This window comes from Pristis pectinata, chromosome 32 (assembly GCF_009764475.1).
Source record: "Pristis pectinata isolate sPriPec2 chromosome 32, sPriPec2.1.pri, whole genome shotgun sequence".
NCBI classification, from domain to species: domain Eukaryota; kingdom Metazoa; phylum Chordata; class Chondrichthyes; order Rhinopristiformes; family Pristidae; genus Pristis; species Pristis pectinata.
This window is the reverse complement of record NC_067436.1, coordinates 3,514,503-3,530,672: the sequence shown is the minus strand read 5'-3', so window position 1 is coordinate 3,530,672 and position 16,170 is coordinate 3,514,503. Positions and strand designations below refer to the sequence as shown.

Below are 16,170 nucleotides of genomic sequence, written 5' to 3'. Positions count from 1 at the left end.
AGCACTTAATCAATCTTCAATTAATACATTACACTTTTTTTATAAAAAATTGAATTAATATTTATAATTGTGATTACAGAACAGTACATCTCACTATAATGCTGGAACATGGGGAATAGTCCAAGGCCAACTAAGACCTTTACTTGCACCAAGGGTTTATACTCTTCCAATGGTGCGCTCCATAGGAAAGACAATGGTCCAAGGCAAAAACTATGGCCCCCAGATCACTGTGAAAAGGATATCTACCAGGTATGTTCTATTAAACAATCTTTGCTGTGCACTGTTTTTACAATTTGAATAGCTCCAGTTTTTCTTAGTCTTTTTCTCTTCACGATGAGGGAAGGTGTTCCCCGACATTTCATTGCAACTCTACTTCTCTTCCTAGAGGCCGGAAGTGTAAGCCTATCTTTGTACAAATCGCGAGACAAGTGGTTAAGCTCAATGCATCAGATCTGCGATTACCTTCTCGTGCTTGGAAGGTGAAACTGGTGGGAGAGGGTGCTGATGATGCTGGTGGAGTATTTGACGATACCATCACAGAGATATGTCAGGTAATATTTGTTTTGGCTACATCCTTACTGACTCTTTAAAGTATCCTAAAATAGATCAAGGATGCCAATTTCTATTCTAGTCAAAGTTTTAAAAAGTAATAAGTTTCTGATCTAATCAATAAAATTAGAAAATGCATTTGGACCATAAAATTGTAATGTTGCCTGTAGATTAACTCTTCTCTTTTAATGAATAAGAACTGTAATTGAGTTTTGGGTTATTGTTAGTTGCAGAATTTGATTTTCTTGTTTGTTATTCTGATTTTATATGTATGAAATTTTGACTTAACAAAATCCACTTCACATGTTAAACAGGAGCTCGAAATGGGGATTGTAGACCTGCTCATTCCTACTCCGAATGTCACGGCTGAAGTAGGATATAATAGAGACAGGTAAGAATTAGTACCTCATTCCAGAGAAAATTTTTAGTTGATTTTAGCTGATATGGAAGAAAATATTCTTTATGCTTTTAATGAATGGACAAATAGTATGTTGCCCATCAATGTAAACTGGGGAGAGGAAGGAGGTTACTTCTAGGGCAAGAGCCTCCAAACTCTTTTCATTGTTCAGTGCTAAAGTATTTGACGGGTAATCAAAGTCTGAACAAGCATCTTCAGTCCTAGAGTACAAATATAATTCTGGAGTCAGAACCTAAATATATACCCAAACAAAACAAACTAAAGCTCTCTGGAAGAAAGTGTGGGTCACTGCTTCTGCCAAACAATACGTGGAGTGTCAACCCTGTGCTATGGGGGAAGGAAGGGGGCTTGGAGCCTGGTGAGCCAGAGAGGCAATTTTCCTTAATCAGCAGCATCTCCACATCCCCACAACCTTTGAAAAGAGGGAAATGGTATTGTTTCCCCTTTGTGACCATAACTCTTTAAAATTTGGCTGCTGTTATCTAAGGGCAACATGTACCTCTTTTCCTGAACACACATGATCGGGAGTATTGGTGGTGCAGAGGCTTTATATTGGCAGCAGAGATTTGCGTACCAAGCTCCCTCTTTTCAATAGGCAAGGGAGTTCACCACAACACTGGATACATTACATCATCCTTTGGCAAACCATAGATTCACAACTCGCACCTTGTTTGATCCTCTTCCGCTGCTCCCAGTCACGGATAAGCTAACACGGAACCTTCAGTACTTGTGTTGGAAAGGCTGTTGCTTCCCTTGCAGGTAGAAAAATACCTTGCAAAGACGGAATTTCAACTGATTTTCTCAAGTATGGGAAATCTAGTCTCTCGCCCTACCTCCATAGCCACCCGTGAAAGAGAGAATTTTGTCCCACAGGAGATGCAAATGTCACATCATACAAAAACAAAGGAGATTGGAAAGACTGTAGTGACTACCAGGGGATCTCGCTCCTTAGTGCTACTGAGAATACTATCACCAGTCATCTCATAGCGGCTGCACCGGTTACCTGACAGGGTTTAACTGGAAGCACCGTGTGCTTTGGAGCAGAAAGATCCATGGTAGACATAATCTTCTCCTTACATCAGCACCAAGGTTCAGACTGATAGCTGAGACACAGGAACTAGTCCTGATCGGAGAATTCCTCTGCTGATGAAACCGTGCCAGTTCCCTGGACAGAAAATGAACTTTGGAAAGCAAAACAAGCTGAAAATACTGTAAATCCAAAAATAAAACAGAAAATGCTGGAAATACAAGCAGATTAGGCAGCACTATGGCTTGGCTAGCAGAGCTGCTGCCTCACAGTACCAGGGACCCAGATTCAATCCTGACCTCTGTTTGGAGTTTGCATGTTTGCCCTGTGACTGTGGGTTTCCCCCGGGTGTTCTGATTTCCTCCCACGTCCCAAAGACATGATAGGTTGGTAGGTTAGAGCTAGAGCTGCGGATGGATTCACTATGGAACATGGGCAGAAAGGCGATGGGTGACCATAAGGAAGAGCAGGAGATGTAGGCAGATTGTGAAGGTTATCCCCACCTCCCCCCCCCCCCTCCCCCCCCCACAACCAGGTCTACTGTTTTGGATACTTTTTGGGAGGGTGGGGGGAGGTGGGCGTTTGGAATTGGAATGGCCTTTCAGGGAAAGCGGCAGGGCCCAAGTCTGTGACACCGTGGTTGTCTCTGCTGGACGATAGGGGAGGAAAAAAGGACTGCAGATGCCTGAATCTAGATGAAAAACACGATGATGCTGGAGGAACTCAGCAGGCCAGGCAGCATCCGTGAGTTCCTCCAGCATCGTCGTGTTTTTCAGGTTGGTAGGTTAATTGGCCACTAAATTGCCTCTAATGTGTAGGTGAGTGGTAGAAACTGGGGAGTGTTGATGGAAATGTGGGAAATAATTTAAAAAGGGATTAATGTAGGATTAGTGTAAATGGGTGGCTAATGGTTGGTGCTGAATCAGTGGCTCGAAGGACCCAATACAATGCTGTATATCTCTATGACTATGTCAGGCAGCATCTGACTTAATGTTTTAGGTCAATGACCTTTCACTAGAAAGATGAACTCATGGATTATCTTTCCCACATGTACACCAGGTTCTCCTGTATTACTAGTGTCGTGAAAATTCTGTTTGTGGGACAATACACTAAATTTTCATCAGTGATCAGTCTCAAAATTCCACTGGAAACAGTGAACAAATCATTGCTACCTTGGGGCAATTGTGGCAGTCAACATTTCTCTCAGTGAAGAATATAACGTGCATTGGAAAGGCAGCCCTAACCTTGGTCAATTAATAATGCTAGTGTAAATCAGGCGTAAAAAAAAAACTTGCCCTTAGAATTTAAGATGCTGATCTATAAGTTCTCCATTTTTCAAATATCGATGTATGGCAGTGAAACACTGATTACATACAGTTGCCAAGAAAGAAGCCTCGTCAGCTTTCATCTTCACTGCCTGCAATATGTTCTTAACATCTTGAGGAAGAAAGTAGTTTCCTTCATGACAGTCCTCTCAGAACCAAAGCCATTCAAACCAGCATTCACCAAGTAGAGACTTTACTGGCTGTGCATGAGCACAGGCCGAGAAATGGCCACATCCCCGAGGATCTATTGTACTGAAGGTGGCCCAAGCCAAGAAGGGCACCCCAAGTTATGCGTTAAGTATGTTCAAGAAGGGGATACAAAACCTTCCAGTGATGATTACGATGAGGGAAATGAACCAATATGTGGCAACTTCGGCTGTGGATAAGACTGTTCTGCTGTGGTATCAGTAGTTGCAACAACTCTACAATAGGGACCAGCACCATAAGGAATGGCGCAGAACTATAAATTATCCGATATCATTAGTGAACGCCATTTTCTGTTGCGGCACGTGTAGCAGACCCTGCCTTTCCAGAATGAGATTATTGCAGTACTTGATGTGGCTCGCTAGAGTTTGATATCTGCATAAATGAAAGGATACCAGCTATATGATCAGGAACTCTCCCAAATTAGGTTTTGGAATCAGCCTTGGGAATTCTCCAAATGCTGTTGGTCGGTTAGCACTTAATTTGCTGCTATATAGACACATGCTTTACCAGGAAGTTCACCCTCTTATCCATCTAATTAATGGAGACAAAAAAATTGTTCATCCATTTTTTAAAAGTATGCATGTACTTGTCTTCCTACAGGTTCCTTCTTAACCCTTCCACTTGTTCAGAAGAGCACCTGCTGCAATTCAAATTTTTGGGAATTCTTATGGGTGTTGCCATTCGCACAAAGAAACCACTGGATCTCCACTTGGCACCAATGGTATGGAAGCAGCTTTGCTGTATTCCACTTTCATTAGAAGATCTTGAAGAGGTGGACTTGCTTTATGTACAAACACTGAACAGCATTCTTCACATTGAAGATAGTGGAATCACTGAGGAGAATTTCCATGAGGTGAGTATGCTGTAAATGTACCACAGCCTTGTTCATGATTGAATTATTGATGTCAAAACCATGTTCATTATTTGCATAATATCAAATACTAATCCCCTTTCCCAGGTTTAGAGAAAATTGCAAACATGCGTACATTAGTGCATTTTGGGGAAAGGGGAATTGCTGAGATTGTTAAGGTAAGGGGGACAGAAAGCCCTGTTTCATACACAGCATGGAGCGAAGGGGCAGATTAATTGGGATTATGTTGTGTATTTTTGCTGTTGACATTCAATGAAATTATCTCCCAGAAAACCCAGTGGTTCTCCCTAAAGAATGTGGGGGTTTTCTACATTATTTAAGGCACTGATGAATGCAACATGAAGCATTTCTAGCCCCTTGGACCAAGTATTTCATTTCAGGTCCTGTTATTGCATAGTGATCTTGGGGTTTTTTCACTTTTGCAAAAAAAAAGGTGCTCTGTTGGAGAAACTTGAATTCAAATTTCAGGTGGTTTTCTGTGGTAGACCAGATGCTGTCTGATTTAGTAATGCTGCTTCCTTTTGTGTTTCAGATGATACCTCTTGATTCATTTGTGGGGCAAAGTGCTGATGGCAAAATGGTTCCCATTATCCCAGGTGGAAACAGCATCCCGCTCACCTTTTCCAATAGGAAGGAGTACGTGGACAGAGCAGTCGAGTATCGATTGCATGAAATCGATCGTCAAGTAAGTGGACCGATAAATTAATTCAGTAGACCAATTCAGTCACATTTTATTTTTCTATTATTTAGAATCCGTTAGATTGAATAATTAGTATTGTATTAGAACATAGTCAGCAGCAATACATGTGAAGTGCCACCTCTCCTGTTTTGGGAATTGATGTCCTATACCTAATTTTACTGCGTTGAGAAGTCTTTTTATGTGTTTTTACATTATTAGAGGCACATGTGAATACAAGTTTGTTGCAGTACTTCTCATTGTTTTAGTTGCATCCTTTTCCTTCTTCATAGGCAGTTCCTTGGCTGCCTTCCTTCTGCTCCAGCCTTGTGGGTTATGAGATAACTAATGAGGCCAATGTGGGAACCACAGATGGGCAGGTGGTGTCTGACAGGGTAGGTAGTGTGGGTAAGTTGTGAGGTAGGGTGCTGCTCCTCCACTCTGAATCAGTAGGGATGTTGTATTTCTTCAAGAAAAATTTGAACGTATCCTTGAATCTTTTCCTACATCCACCTGGTAATCTCTTGCTGTGACAAAACTGAACAATATGTCTGTTTCAGGAGTCTGGTGTTGGGCATGCAGATTTTGTGGCCCGCCCGTCAAAGCTGACTCGGTGTAATTATGGCCTCCGTTCTGTTGCCCAGGGAGAGCACACTAATGCTGGTTCATTTATCCTTCCAGTGAATTTGGAGGATTTTGTGGAGACGGTGTTGGTGGTATTTTTCCGGTGCTTTGAGTTGCCTGCTGTAGGTAGTACAGATCTCAGAATAATAAAGGGCGTGGATCTACCCAGTAGACCATGAGCCTTGTGCCACATCAGAGGTCTTGATCTTCAACCACTCTTTTCCTCAGTAGATCAATGGCTCTGCTGGCACATGGAAGGAATGGTTCGTTTCATCATCAACGCCTGCCGTCACTGAGAAGTGGCTCCTGAGACATGAGAAGTGGTTTACATTTTCCAGGGTCTCGCAATGAACCTTTATTGTCAAGGGGCAGCGTGATGCAGTGGGAGCAGGCTGGTAGAGGACTGTGGCCTTGCAGATATTGAGTGTAAGGTATCCTCCTGGCCTTGTCAAACATCACATGAACAAGTTACTTGCAACTTAGTCAGTGTTTTTTTGAAACTTGGAGGAATTCCCACAGCTTGGGGAAGCTGGTGGGTGAACAGCTATTAGGTCTGGGATCTGAACTTTGGACATTGCAGCCATCAGTATTTTTATAAACACAACCTTCAATAATGCTGTAAAGTTGTGTGGATTCCACTCTCATCCAGCTAGAGACACTGCGGACATGACCTTCACCATGTGACAGGTTCAGTGTGGTTATCAGTTCCCAGGAATTGTGCCCTCGATAAGCCAACCAAACTTCACTGTCAGAGAGGCTGACAACACAGGAAAGAGATTTTGGACACATTTCTGGATGTCTTAACACCTCTTGGCAAATTCCTTTGCCATAACAATTTGTTTTCCCAGTAGGGAGCTTCCCTGAAAGACATCAAAAGCCATGCAAAATTCTTCTGCAGTGAAATTTGCACCCTCTGGTCTGAAAGCTGTGGTAACTAGCTGTCACTAACCCTGTTTCTCATAAAACCGTGCTGTGTAAAGGGCCAAAGTCAAACAGCTTCTTTTGCTGGTATTGAGATCTGTGACCACCTGCAATTTCAGTTACAGCCTTTTGCCTTAGCTGCTTTACTGATGGAGAACTGTCATAGTCACAATCAGTTTCACAAGATCACAAGACAAGGGAGCAGAAGTAGGCCATTCAGCCCATCGAGTCTGCTCCAAGGAAAAGGGAAAAAAGAAATGAGAAAATTTGGGGAGGAGGGAAGGAGATTTTTGGCCTCGGGATCATTCCTAGCTATTGCTGTTGATCTCTGCTGCACATCAGTTTGTTAGTCACTGCTGCATTAAGGTCATTACTAAGCTCCATACTGGAGGTGACAAAGCTTCATCCCTGTTGCCTTCACCCCACAAGAGCAGACAGAGGGGATACAGGCACTTGCCTCCGCTGGCAACTCCCCCCAACTGCAGGCATTCATGGTCTGCACATATCCTGACAGAGACCTCCCCTGGCAACCTCCTGCCAGTAGGTCTGCAGGGTCTGTGGTTCCTGCAAAGCATTGTCCTTCAGCAATCTTTCTGGGCCCTCTGACCACCTGAGAGCACATCCCTACCATCCCTCACATCACTGCAGCATCCATCCATTCAGTAACATTACTCCTCTGCAAATGGAAGGGTGTTGCTTGCAATATGGTAGTTCCCTTCAAGAGCTGCAAAGATTGCACATGCTAGGCTAAGTGCTGACAGCTGAAAGAATTTGCATCCCATCAGTGAAGAATGCTGCACCCACATTGGTGTCAACACTACTTTGCAGGCTAACTTGACACCGTTCTGTGAATCTTGCAATCAGCACAGTGGCTCAGCAGGTAGAGCTGCTGCCTGAGCTCCAGTGACCCAAGTTTGATCCTGACCTTGGGTGCTGTCTTAGAGGGTTCTCCCTGTGACAACATGGGTTTCCTTCAGGTTCTTCAGTTTCCTCCCATATCCTACAGATGTGCTGGTTAGTAAGTTAATTGGCTCCTGTTTAACTGTGGTGAGGATTTTGCCTCCACCACCCTACCTCAGACAGCAAGTTCTGGACTCTCACTGTCCTCTGGATGAAAAATAATTTCTTCAGCTCCCCTCTAATCCTTCTGCCAATTCCTTGAAATATATGTTCCATAGTTTTTTTTTGACCTGCGCTAAGAGAAATTTCCATCTACTTACTTCACCTAGACACCTCGTAAATTTGTACACCTCGATTAAGGGTCTTCCTTGGCTTCTTTTTCCAAAGAAAATATCCATAATTTATTAAATCTTTACTCATTGAAACAGTTTTCCTGGCAATGTCCTTGTAAATCTCCCCTGCACCCTTTCCAGTGCAATCAAATCTTTCCCATACTGTGACCAGCACCAGTGACCTAACAATTATATTGTGCAGGGTTCTACTCCGATATTCTGTGCCTTAAATAATAAAAGGAAGCGTCCTGTATGCCTTTTTGCCACCTTATTGACCTGCTTTGCTACCTTTATGGATCTATGTTCCTCCACATTACTACCTACCCTTTCCTTGTTCCCCCTCCCCAAAGGTATTAGTGCTCACTTCCTTGGATTAAATTCCACTTGATGTTTTGGAGCTCTGCTTACCTGACCATCTCTATCTTCCTGCAATCAAAAACTTTCCTCCTCTTTGTCATTTTTTTTTATCATCTCCCTCCAACTTCTCCAGTGTTGGTCTTGACTCGGTCCTCTATAAATTACTTGTCTGCAGTTTCGTATTCCAGATTAATCTGATTCAGGGAGTTTGATTGCAAAAATTGGGAAATTCTCCTGAGCCATCAACACTTGTCTTAACTCTTACAGGAAAGATGTAAAGGTATTTTCTTTTGTTAAAACGTTTTTTCTCATTATCGATTCAGGTGGCTGCCGTTCGAGAAGGGATGTCTTGGATCATTCCAGTCCCACTGCTCTCTCTCCTCACTGCAAAACAATTGGAACAGATGGTTTGTGGGCTGCCAGAAATCTCTGTAGAAGTCCTGAAGAAAGTTGTGCGCTATCGGGAGGTGGATGAGCAGCATCAGTTAGCACAGTGGTTCTGGAAGACATTAGAGGAATTCTCCAATGAAGAGAGAGTACTTTTCATGCGCTTTGTGTCGGGCAGATCCCGTTTGCCAGCGAACACGGCCGACATCTCTCAGCGGTTTCAGATTATGAAGGTTGATAGGGTAAGAACAGTTTATTTACTGTAAGCGAACGGGCTGCTTTATTTTAACTGTATTGATGATCAGCTCCTTCAAACTGCTGGCTAAAGCCCAGTGGACAGAAGTACATCATCAAAGAGAGAGAACGGCTGGCTACGTTCTCCTCGTGGGTTAGCTTTTCTCTAACTTCTGCACTTGCACGTTGAAATGCGGAAGTCAGAGACAAGATGTTCAGCTGTTGGTGACTCAAACAGCTGAGTTCAACGGTGAGGTACAAACACCCTGAGTTGAGGGGCTGATGGATTTCAGCACACCCTGCGCCTCAGCTTCAGGACAACCACAGCTGCTGTAAGTAGCATGACCCCATTCATTTGGTTTAGCTTGCCAGCCTTAATTAAAAAGGTAAGTGCAGGTAGATCAACAAACAATCTGCTGGAGGAACTCAGCGGGTCGAGCAGCTTCAGTGGGAGGAAAGGAATTGTCAATATTTCGGGTTGTAACCCCGCATCAGGACCAAGTGCAGGTAGATGGTCAGCTTATTTTCTTAATTTCTCAGTTTAAAGATAAAATGAACTAAAACCACAAAGTATTTTAAGTAATCTTAAAAAAATCTAAATCTATTTGAACTGCTTTTAAATGTCACTGAATTGTGGAAAAAGCAGTCGGGGCATTTCGGGAGCAGGGCATCAGAGTCCTGAGGCCTAGACATTGCTCACAGTCCATCCTGCTTCAAGGAGCAGCTGGCTCCCAGATCCATTGAACCTGCAGAGCCACGAAGCACAGTCATTGTGTGGCAAGGCAATCGAGTACAATCCAACCCGATGCTGAGATGGGATATTCAACACGTCTACTTCATGCTCCTGTTTTCCCTACATGAGCCAGCGAAAGATAAACTGCACTGACCAGTTCATTTCCAATATCCCCTAATCATGCAAAAAGAAAGTATACTCCTAACAGTAGGGCTATTGGTAATATCAGGGAGTATTTAACACCATTACTTTTTGATTTGTCACTGGTCTGAATGACTAGAGGTAGGTGGGTGGGGGGGGGGGGGGTGGGGTGCAGTGGGTGGACGGAGGGGCAAGCAGTGGGAGGCTGATTAACTGTCATTGTGCCATCAGGTAATTTGGGAGCTTGATTTAAAGTGGAGCAGCAGTAGGACAAACAGTCCTTTCAGCTTGCCCAGCCATTCAATATAATCATGGCTTCTCCTGTGTTTTGTCAGTTTTCCTATCCATTTCCCTTAGTATCTAAAAATCTTATCAGTCATAGCCTTTGATGTCCTCAACCATTATGGCAGGATTCCAAAAGTTAGCATCCCTTAAGGTAAAGAAATGTCATCTTATCTTGGTTCCAAATTGCTAACCCATTACAGTGTCAGTGTGACCCTGGTCTCTTGACTTTCCAGCCTGAGGAAGCAGCCTCCCAAATCTCAGTGTCTCAATAAATTGCCTTTCATTCTTTTAAACTTCAGCAAATGTCAGCCAGCCTTCCTCAATCTCTCCTCATAAATTAACCACCACAGATTGAGGAAACATTTTCCTGCCTGTGTATGAATACCAGATACCACCACTTCAAGTATTAACGTCAATTTCCAAAATCTAATAAACTACCCATTTGCAATAGCAACTGAACAATCAGTAAATCTGTCTGCAGAAATCTGCCATCACTTAGTCTGGGGTTATCAAAGAAAAACAAAAACACTTCAGTCGCAATCCCAATGTTGACTGTCCTGGAATTGATATTCAAAAACTTTTTTTTTTCCTGCCCAAGTGTATAGTTACTAAATTGGATACCTCCCAGGGAAGAATATTTTCACAAATTAAGTTCAGAATTTAACTTGCATTATGCAAATAGTATCTGGTATTTTCTGCATAATTAGCACAAAGCAGCAGTGTTGATGTTCTTTTGCTTTACACTGCTGCAAATGGGACTGACTGAGAGAACATGGCACTATTCCTCACACTTCAGGTGGTGACACTGATATTTTTGGGGCTGATCTGCCAGGATGGCACACATGTACTAGTGGCCATTATGTGGACCAGGCAGACAAGCACTCTCACTATGTGGTCAAGAATGTGTATGTATATAGTCTATACATATTTGTATAAGGAATGTGCTTTTGTAGAATGTGTTTGTTAATTTGTGTGTATCTGCCTTAGTGTGTGCAATATGCTCTGGTGGGCCAGATTTTACTGGTTGTGGTTGGTGGGTCTGAAGGCTTTAAACACTATTACAATACCTTGACACCTCTGACAAGAGGTGAGGCTCCACCCCCGCCTTGCCGTTGTGTCAGGCTGTTAGGGTATTCTGGGGGTGGGACCTCAGTGGTCCATCCAATGAAACCCAGTATCCACCAAGGCCTCGTTACACCTTACCAGGTGAGGAGAGTTCGTTCAACCTTCTTGGTTGATTCTGGATCAGGTACATACAAGCAGGGATCACAGGACAAATCCAACCTGCTTAGGCTCATTAATTATAAGTGAATGTGGTGGACTATTAATCAGAGTCAAAGGCACTATGGAGTGTTTCTTACTATCCATCATCACTACTCTGTCTGCTGCCTGTACAGATGATGGAATGTCTCTTTCACTAAAAGAAACAAGGACTGAAGCAACTTGGAAAATGACTTAACATTCTAATGAAGCAATTTTTGACACTAATCAAAACATCCATGGCTCTAGAAATAATGAACTGTTACTGTGTATTCTGATCTCATCGAATAGTTTATTTTAATCATTTTTTTTTACTCTTTCTGAACACTTACCATCCTCCATCTCTTTCCCACACAGCCTTATGACAGTTTGCCTACCTCACAAACCTGCTTCTTCCAGCTGCGGCTCCCACCATACTCCAGCCAGATGGTCATGGCTGAGCGACTGCGCTATGCTATCAACAACTGCAGGTCCATTGACATGGACAATTACATGTTGTCTCGCAATGTAGACAACACAGAAGGCTCTGATACAGATTATTGATTCTCTGAACAAAAACTGCTGCACTGGGGGAAATGACGAGTGAGCCTTCTGGTATTGTACGTGTAAGTGACTACTGCAGTTATAGTGAGAAGCCCAGAATATTTTAATTGTACAATGTACTTGAAGAAAAATGAATGTGATTGACAAATGTTATTGTTTGAATATTAATTTCGACTATAAACAGGTTTAAGAAGAAAATGCATTTCTCCTGGCTTTTGTTTCTTTTTTTTTGTTCAATTTTTGATAAGTTTGCATGGAGATAATTTGGTGCATTTTTGAGAATGGTATAAATGATCCCTCGCAGCGTTAGAGGGCTACAGAATTAAAGTTTAAAAAATGTACATTGTGTATAATTGTTCATGAGGGAGAGCAATTTTACATAAATATTCTTATATTTATTTTTGTTTTAATTTGAATTGCCTGTGCTGAGTTTCCTATCAGAAATACATCCGAAGAATAAAACATTAATTTAAAGCTACTTGTTTGTAGTAATTCTCATCATTCCAATTAATAACACAAAATCTCAATGCTCACTATTTTGTCTCCAGGAGAAATATTTTGTAAAATGTTGTAACCAGATTGAGGATTGACAAGGTAGAATGTATGCAGCATATTCAACTGTGTTGTGTTTAGTGTGGGATGTAGCTGAGATCCTCAAATAGAGATGGGCCTCATGATCCTGTGAGGCTGTACTGTGCAGTGCCTGTTTAAATTTAGTTTTGCATCCTGATTTCAATATATTTAGAACATTTTCCATTTGAATTTGCTATTTATGAACACAATCAAATACCTCATCCACAATTTTCTGATCCTGTTTTATAACTTAATGGGAATTCACAGAACTGAGCAGTGACTTGACAGTTTATCTGAAACCTATTCCGTTTTCGATAAAACTTGACAGAAATGCCAGGGGCTGCAATTTTATCTGGCATTCTGTACTTCACTGATTCTTTTTCTTGCTGGGAGCTTGTGATGGCACAGTGTGTATCTACATGTTGGAAGGATTCTGCATCGTAATTCCTAATTCTGATGGCTCCCTCCACGTCTTGGTGAGCCAGATGATGGTAAGTGTGAATCCATTTTATATTCACGGTCACTAGAAGTGGGAGATAGTTTCTCAATCTTCAACCTTTTAGCTTATAGAAGATGTAAATGTCACTCCCGATTCCCTTTCTGAAACTGGAGCAACACATTGTGCTGGAACACTCCAGGAGGAGAAAGCGTTAGAAGATTCACAGTATTGTATCTACTGGTGGTCTTCATGTGATCATCTCTCTTCGTTACAGTTCTTCCAAATCCAGAACCACACCATACTTGCTGCTTCCTCCTGCCCATCTCCAATGACGGAACATCAGTTGCAATTTACAAAATGTACGCACAGGTTTTGGGGCAGCAATCTGCATATTTTTCGCTACATATTTTAAGCTCGAAATTGTATCTAGTTGGAGGCCACAGTTATCCAATTTAGCAGTAGCTCAGAGGCTCTAGGCATTGGCTTTGTTTAAAATTTTTCTGAAGGCTTTAATCAGTTCTCTTCTAGCTTTTTGATGGTTGATAGTTTAATACCAACAGATGGTAGGATGTAAAAGAATTCATTGAGCGACTCCAATACCCATCAGACCAGGAAAATTAGTTTTTACTTCAACACAAAGTGAAGAAATAAGTAATCGAAAATCAGATAACTGCAGAGGCTGTAAATTCAGAAACTACAAATGCTTGACATACTCAGCAGGTCAGGCAGCATCCATGGGGAAAGGAACAGGGACCAGTTCAGGTGAAGGGTCATTGCCCTGAAACAAACTCCTGTTGCTCCGCAGATGCTATCTGACCTATTGAAATATTTCCAATATTTTTTTTTATTTACTCATTTTTCAGGATCTAGATATTGATGATGGGCAGCATTATTGCCCATCAAGGAGGAGGTGGTGAGGCCGCTGCAGTCCTTCTAGTGAAAGTACTCCCACAGTGCTATTGGGAAGGGGGTTCCAGGATTTTAAACGGATTATGATGGAGATGGAATATTTCCAGGTCAGAATACTGCATTACTTGGGGGAGGAACTTGCAGGGGGTGATGTTCCTACGCGCCCGCTGCTCTTGTTCTCCTTGGGGTAGTGGTGACGAGTTTGGGAGGTGCTATTGGAATAGGCCAAGAGGATAATTGCAGTGTATTTTGTAACTAATACGCAGTCACGGTGTGCTTTTGCTGCAGAGAATGTTTAAGGTGATGGATGGAAATAAGTAATTCTTTTGCTAAAACAAGCTAGATTGGATACGAACACTGCAGCTTTTTATTACACTGGCTACAATTTGTCTCTGCAAAATCATTTTCATTGGCAAGCAACCCATCAACTAAAACTCACCTTGTGTGTTGAGTGGCTCAATTAATGTAGTTCAATTCAAAATAATTGGCGGAAGGCTGTAATGGAAATGACAAAGAATTCTTCACCCATGGGGCTGCTGGGATCTGGAATCATCTATCTGAAAAAATGGTGGAAGCTGATAAATAATTTGGACAGGTATTTGATGATAAGAAATTCACAGGGTTATGGATAACAACTTCTGTTTCAAAGACCCAGTGCAAGCATTATGGATTAAATGACAAACTCCCGTGCTGTATTTCCACAATTCTATTCAAAAGCAAAATACTGGAAGTCAAAAATAAAATGGTAAATGTTGGAAATCGTTATCAGGTCAGTTACATCTATGGAGCAAGAAATACTTTAACCAGAGTTTCAAATCAATGAGTTTCCTCATCTGAACTATGAAAAATTGAGTTTTAGTTTGCTGAGAAAGAGGGGAGGGACAGAGAGAACAATGGACGTCTCTGCTGGGATGGAGAGCAGGAGGGAGTGAATGGCACACGTGGTGGTAAAGGGATGGTCTGGGGAGCTAAATAAAGTAGTGGGAGATGAAGTAGGAGATAAATAAAATCTGAAAGAGAAAAACATTGTGAATGTTGAAGATATGAGAGAAAGGTTGGAATAGCTGATTACCTGGAATTATTGAGTTTGCCATGATAATCAGCCACTCCAGTGTTGTATTTGCATGTAACTGCAATTGTAACCCAAAATCCAGGTGAAGTGGTGGAAGCAGATATTACAGCAACACTGAAGAAGCATTTAGACAGACAGGCACATGAACAGGCTGGGAAAGAAGGGATATAGACTACGTGCAGACAGGTGCGATTAGTTTGGATTTGCGTCATGGTCAGCACAGACATCAGGGCCTGTTCCAGTTTAAAAATTTTAAAACATCTTCAGAAAATATTCTGCATTCACAAGAATAAAGCAAGTTTATTTTTCAGATGTACAAATTTACAGGAAAGATGTCTTTTTAAAAAAAATACATTAATTTACTTACAATCAATATTTTATGGTTCAGCTAAAATATGTGGCCTTTCTGTGTGATATTCCTCCCATCAGTTACAGGAACACTCTGGATATTCATCGTGTCACCTCAATACGGACACATCGATGGCTGAAACCAAAGGCATTTTCTGGTATTATTCAAGTCCTCAGAGCTTCACAGATCCTGCCACAGCAAATGAAGTACTTTCAAAGTGTATCACTGCCCTCATTGTAAAAAAAAATGTGGTAGCCAATTTGCACATAATAGGCCCCACAAAAATAAATTAGCTGAGGAAACAGAAGAGACATTAGAAACAGCAGATGCTCCAATCTGGAGGTGGAGTAGTAATACTTCTGCCAAAGCTCACATGCTGCTCTTTGAATATTCCAATGGTCTCTTTTCATTCCACATACATAACCCAATGGCTTAGGCAGCCTCAACTTTCCCCTTCTGAGAACTTGCTTGAAATCCAACAATTTATAGAAAGTAAACGTGGGCCCCAAGGTTGACTTTATGGAGATGTATAAAATTATGAGGGGTATAGATAGGGTGAAAGGTCACGGTCTTTTCCCTCGGGATAGAAGAGTCTAAAGATAAGATTTATTAGTCACATGTACAGTGAAATACATCTTTTGCGTAGGGTGTTCTGGGGGCAGCCTGCAAGTGTCACCATGCTTCTGGCGCCAGTGTAGCATACCCACAACTTCCTAACCCGTACGTCTTTGGAATGTGGGAGGAAACCGGAGCACCCGGCCGAAACCCACGCAGACGCGGGGAGAACGTACAAACTCCTTACAGACAGCGGCCGGAATTGAACCCGGGTCGCTGGCGCTGTAATAGCGTTACGCTAACCGCTACACATAGGTTTAAGGTGAGAGGGGAAAGATTTAAAGGGGATCTGAGGGGCAACTTTTCCACACAGAGGCTGGTGGGTATGTGGAACGAGCAGCCAGTGACAGTGGTAGAGGTGGGGACATTGATGATATTTAAAAGACACTTGGGACAGGTTCATGGAGAGGAAAGCTTCAGAGG

At 42.2% G+C, this 16,170-nt stretch overlaps 1 protein-coding gene across 19 annotated transcripts in view; it reads left to right on the top strand.

Annotated features, from left to right (window-relative positions):
* herc1 (HECT and RLD domain containing E3 ubiquitin protein ligase family member 1) overlaps positions 1–12,268 on the top strand; it is a 278,704-nt gene extending 266,436 nt beyond the window's left edge. For all 19 annotated transcript variants that reach the window (XM_052042323.1, XM_052042328.1, XM_052042322.1 and 16 more), the window contains 7 exons: positions 80–249; positions 386–551; positions 864–940; positions 4,127–4,379; positions 4,930–5,082; positions 8,531–8,836; positions 11,605–12,268. In XM_052042323.1, the coding sequence (XP_051898283.1) occupies positions 80–249; positions 386–551; positions 864–940; positions 4,127–4,379; positions 4,930–5,082; positions 8,531–8,836; positions 11,605–11,790 (1,311 nt within the window). In that variant the 3' untranslated portion in view covers positions 11,791–12,268. The remainder of the gene's footprint in view (positions 1–79; positions 250–385; positions 552–863; positions 941–4,126; positions 4,380–4,929; positions 5,083–8,530; positions 8,837–11,604) is intronic.
* The last annotated feature ends 3,902 nt before the right edge of the window (positions 12,269–16,170 follow it).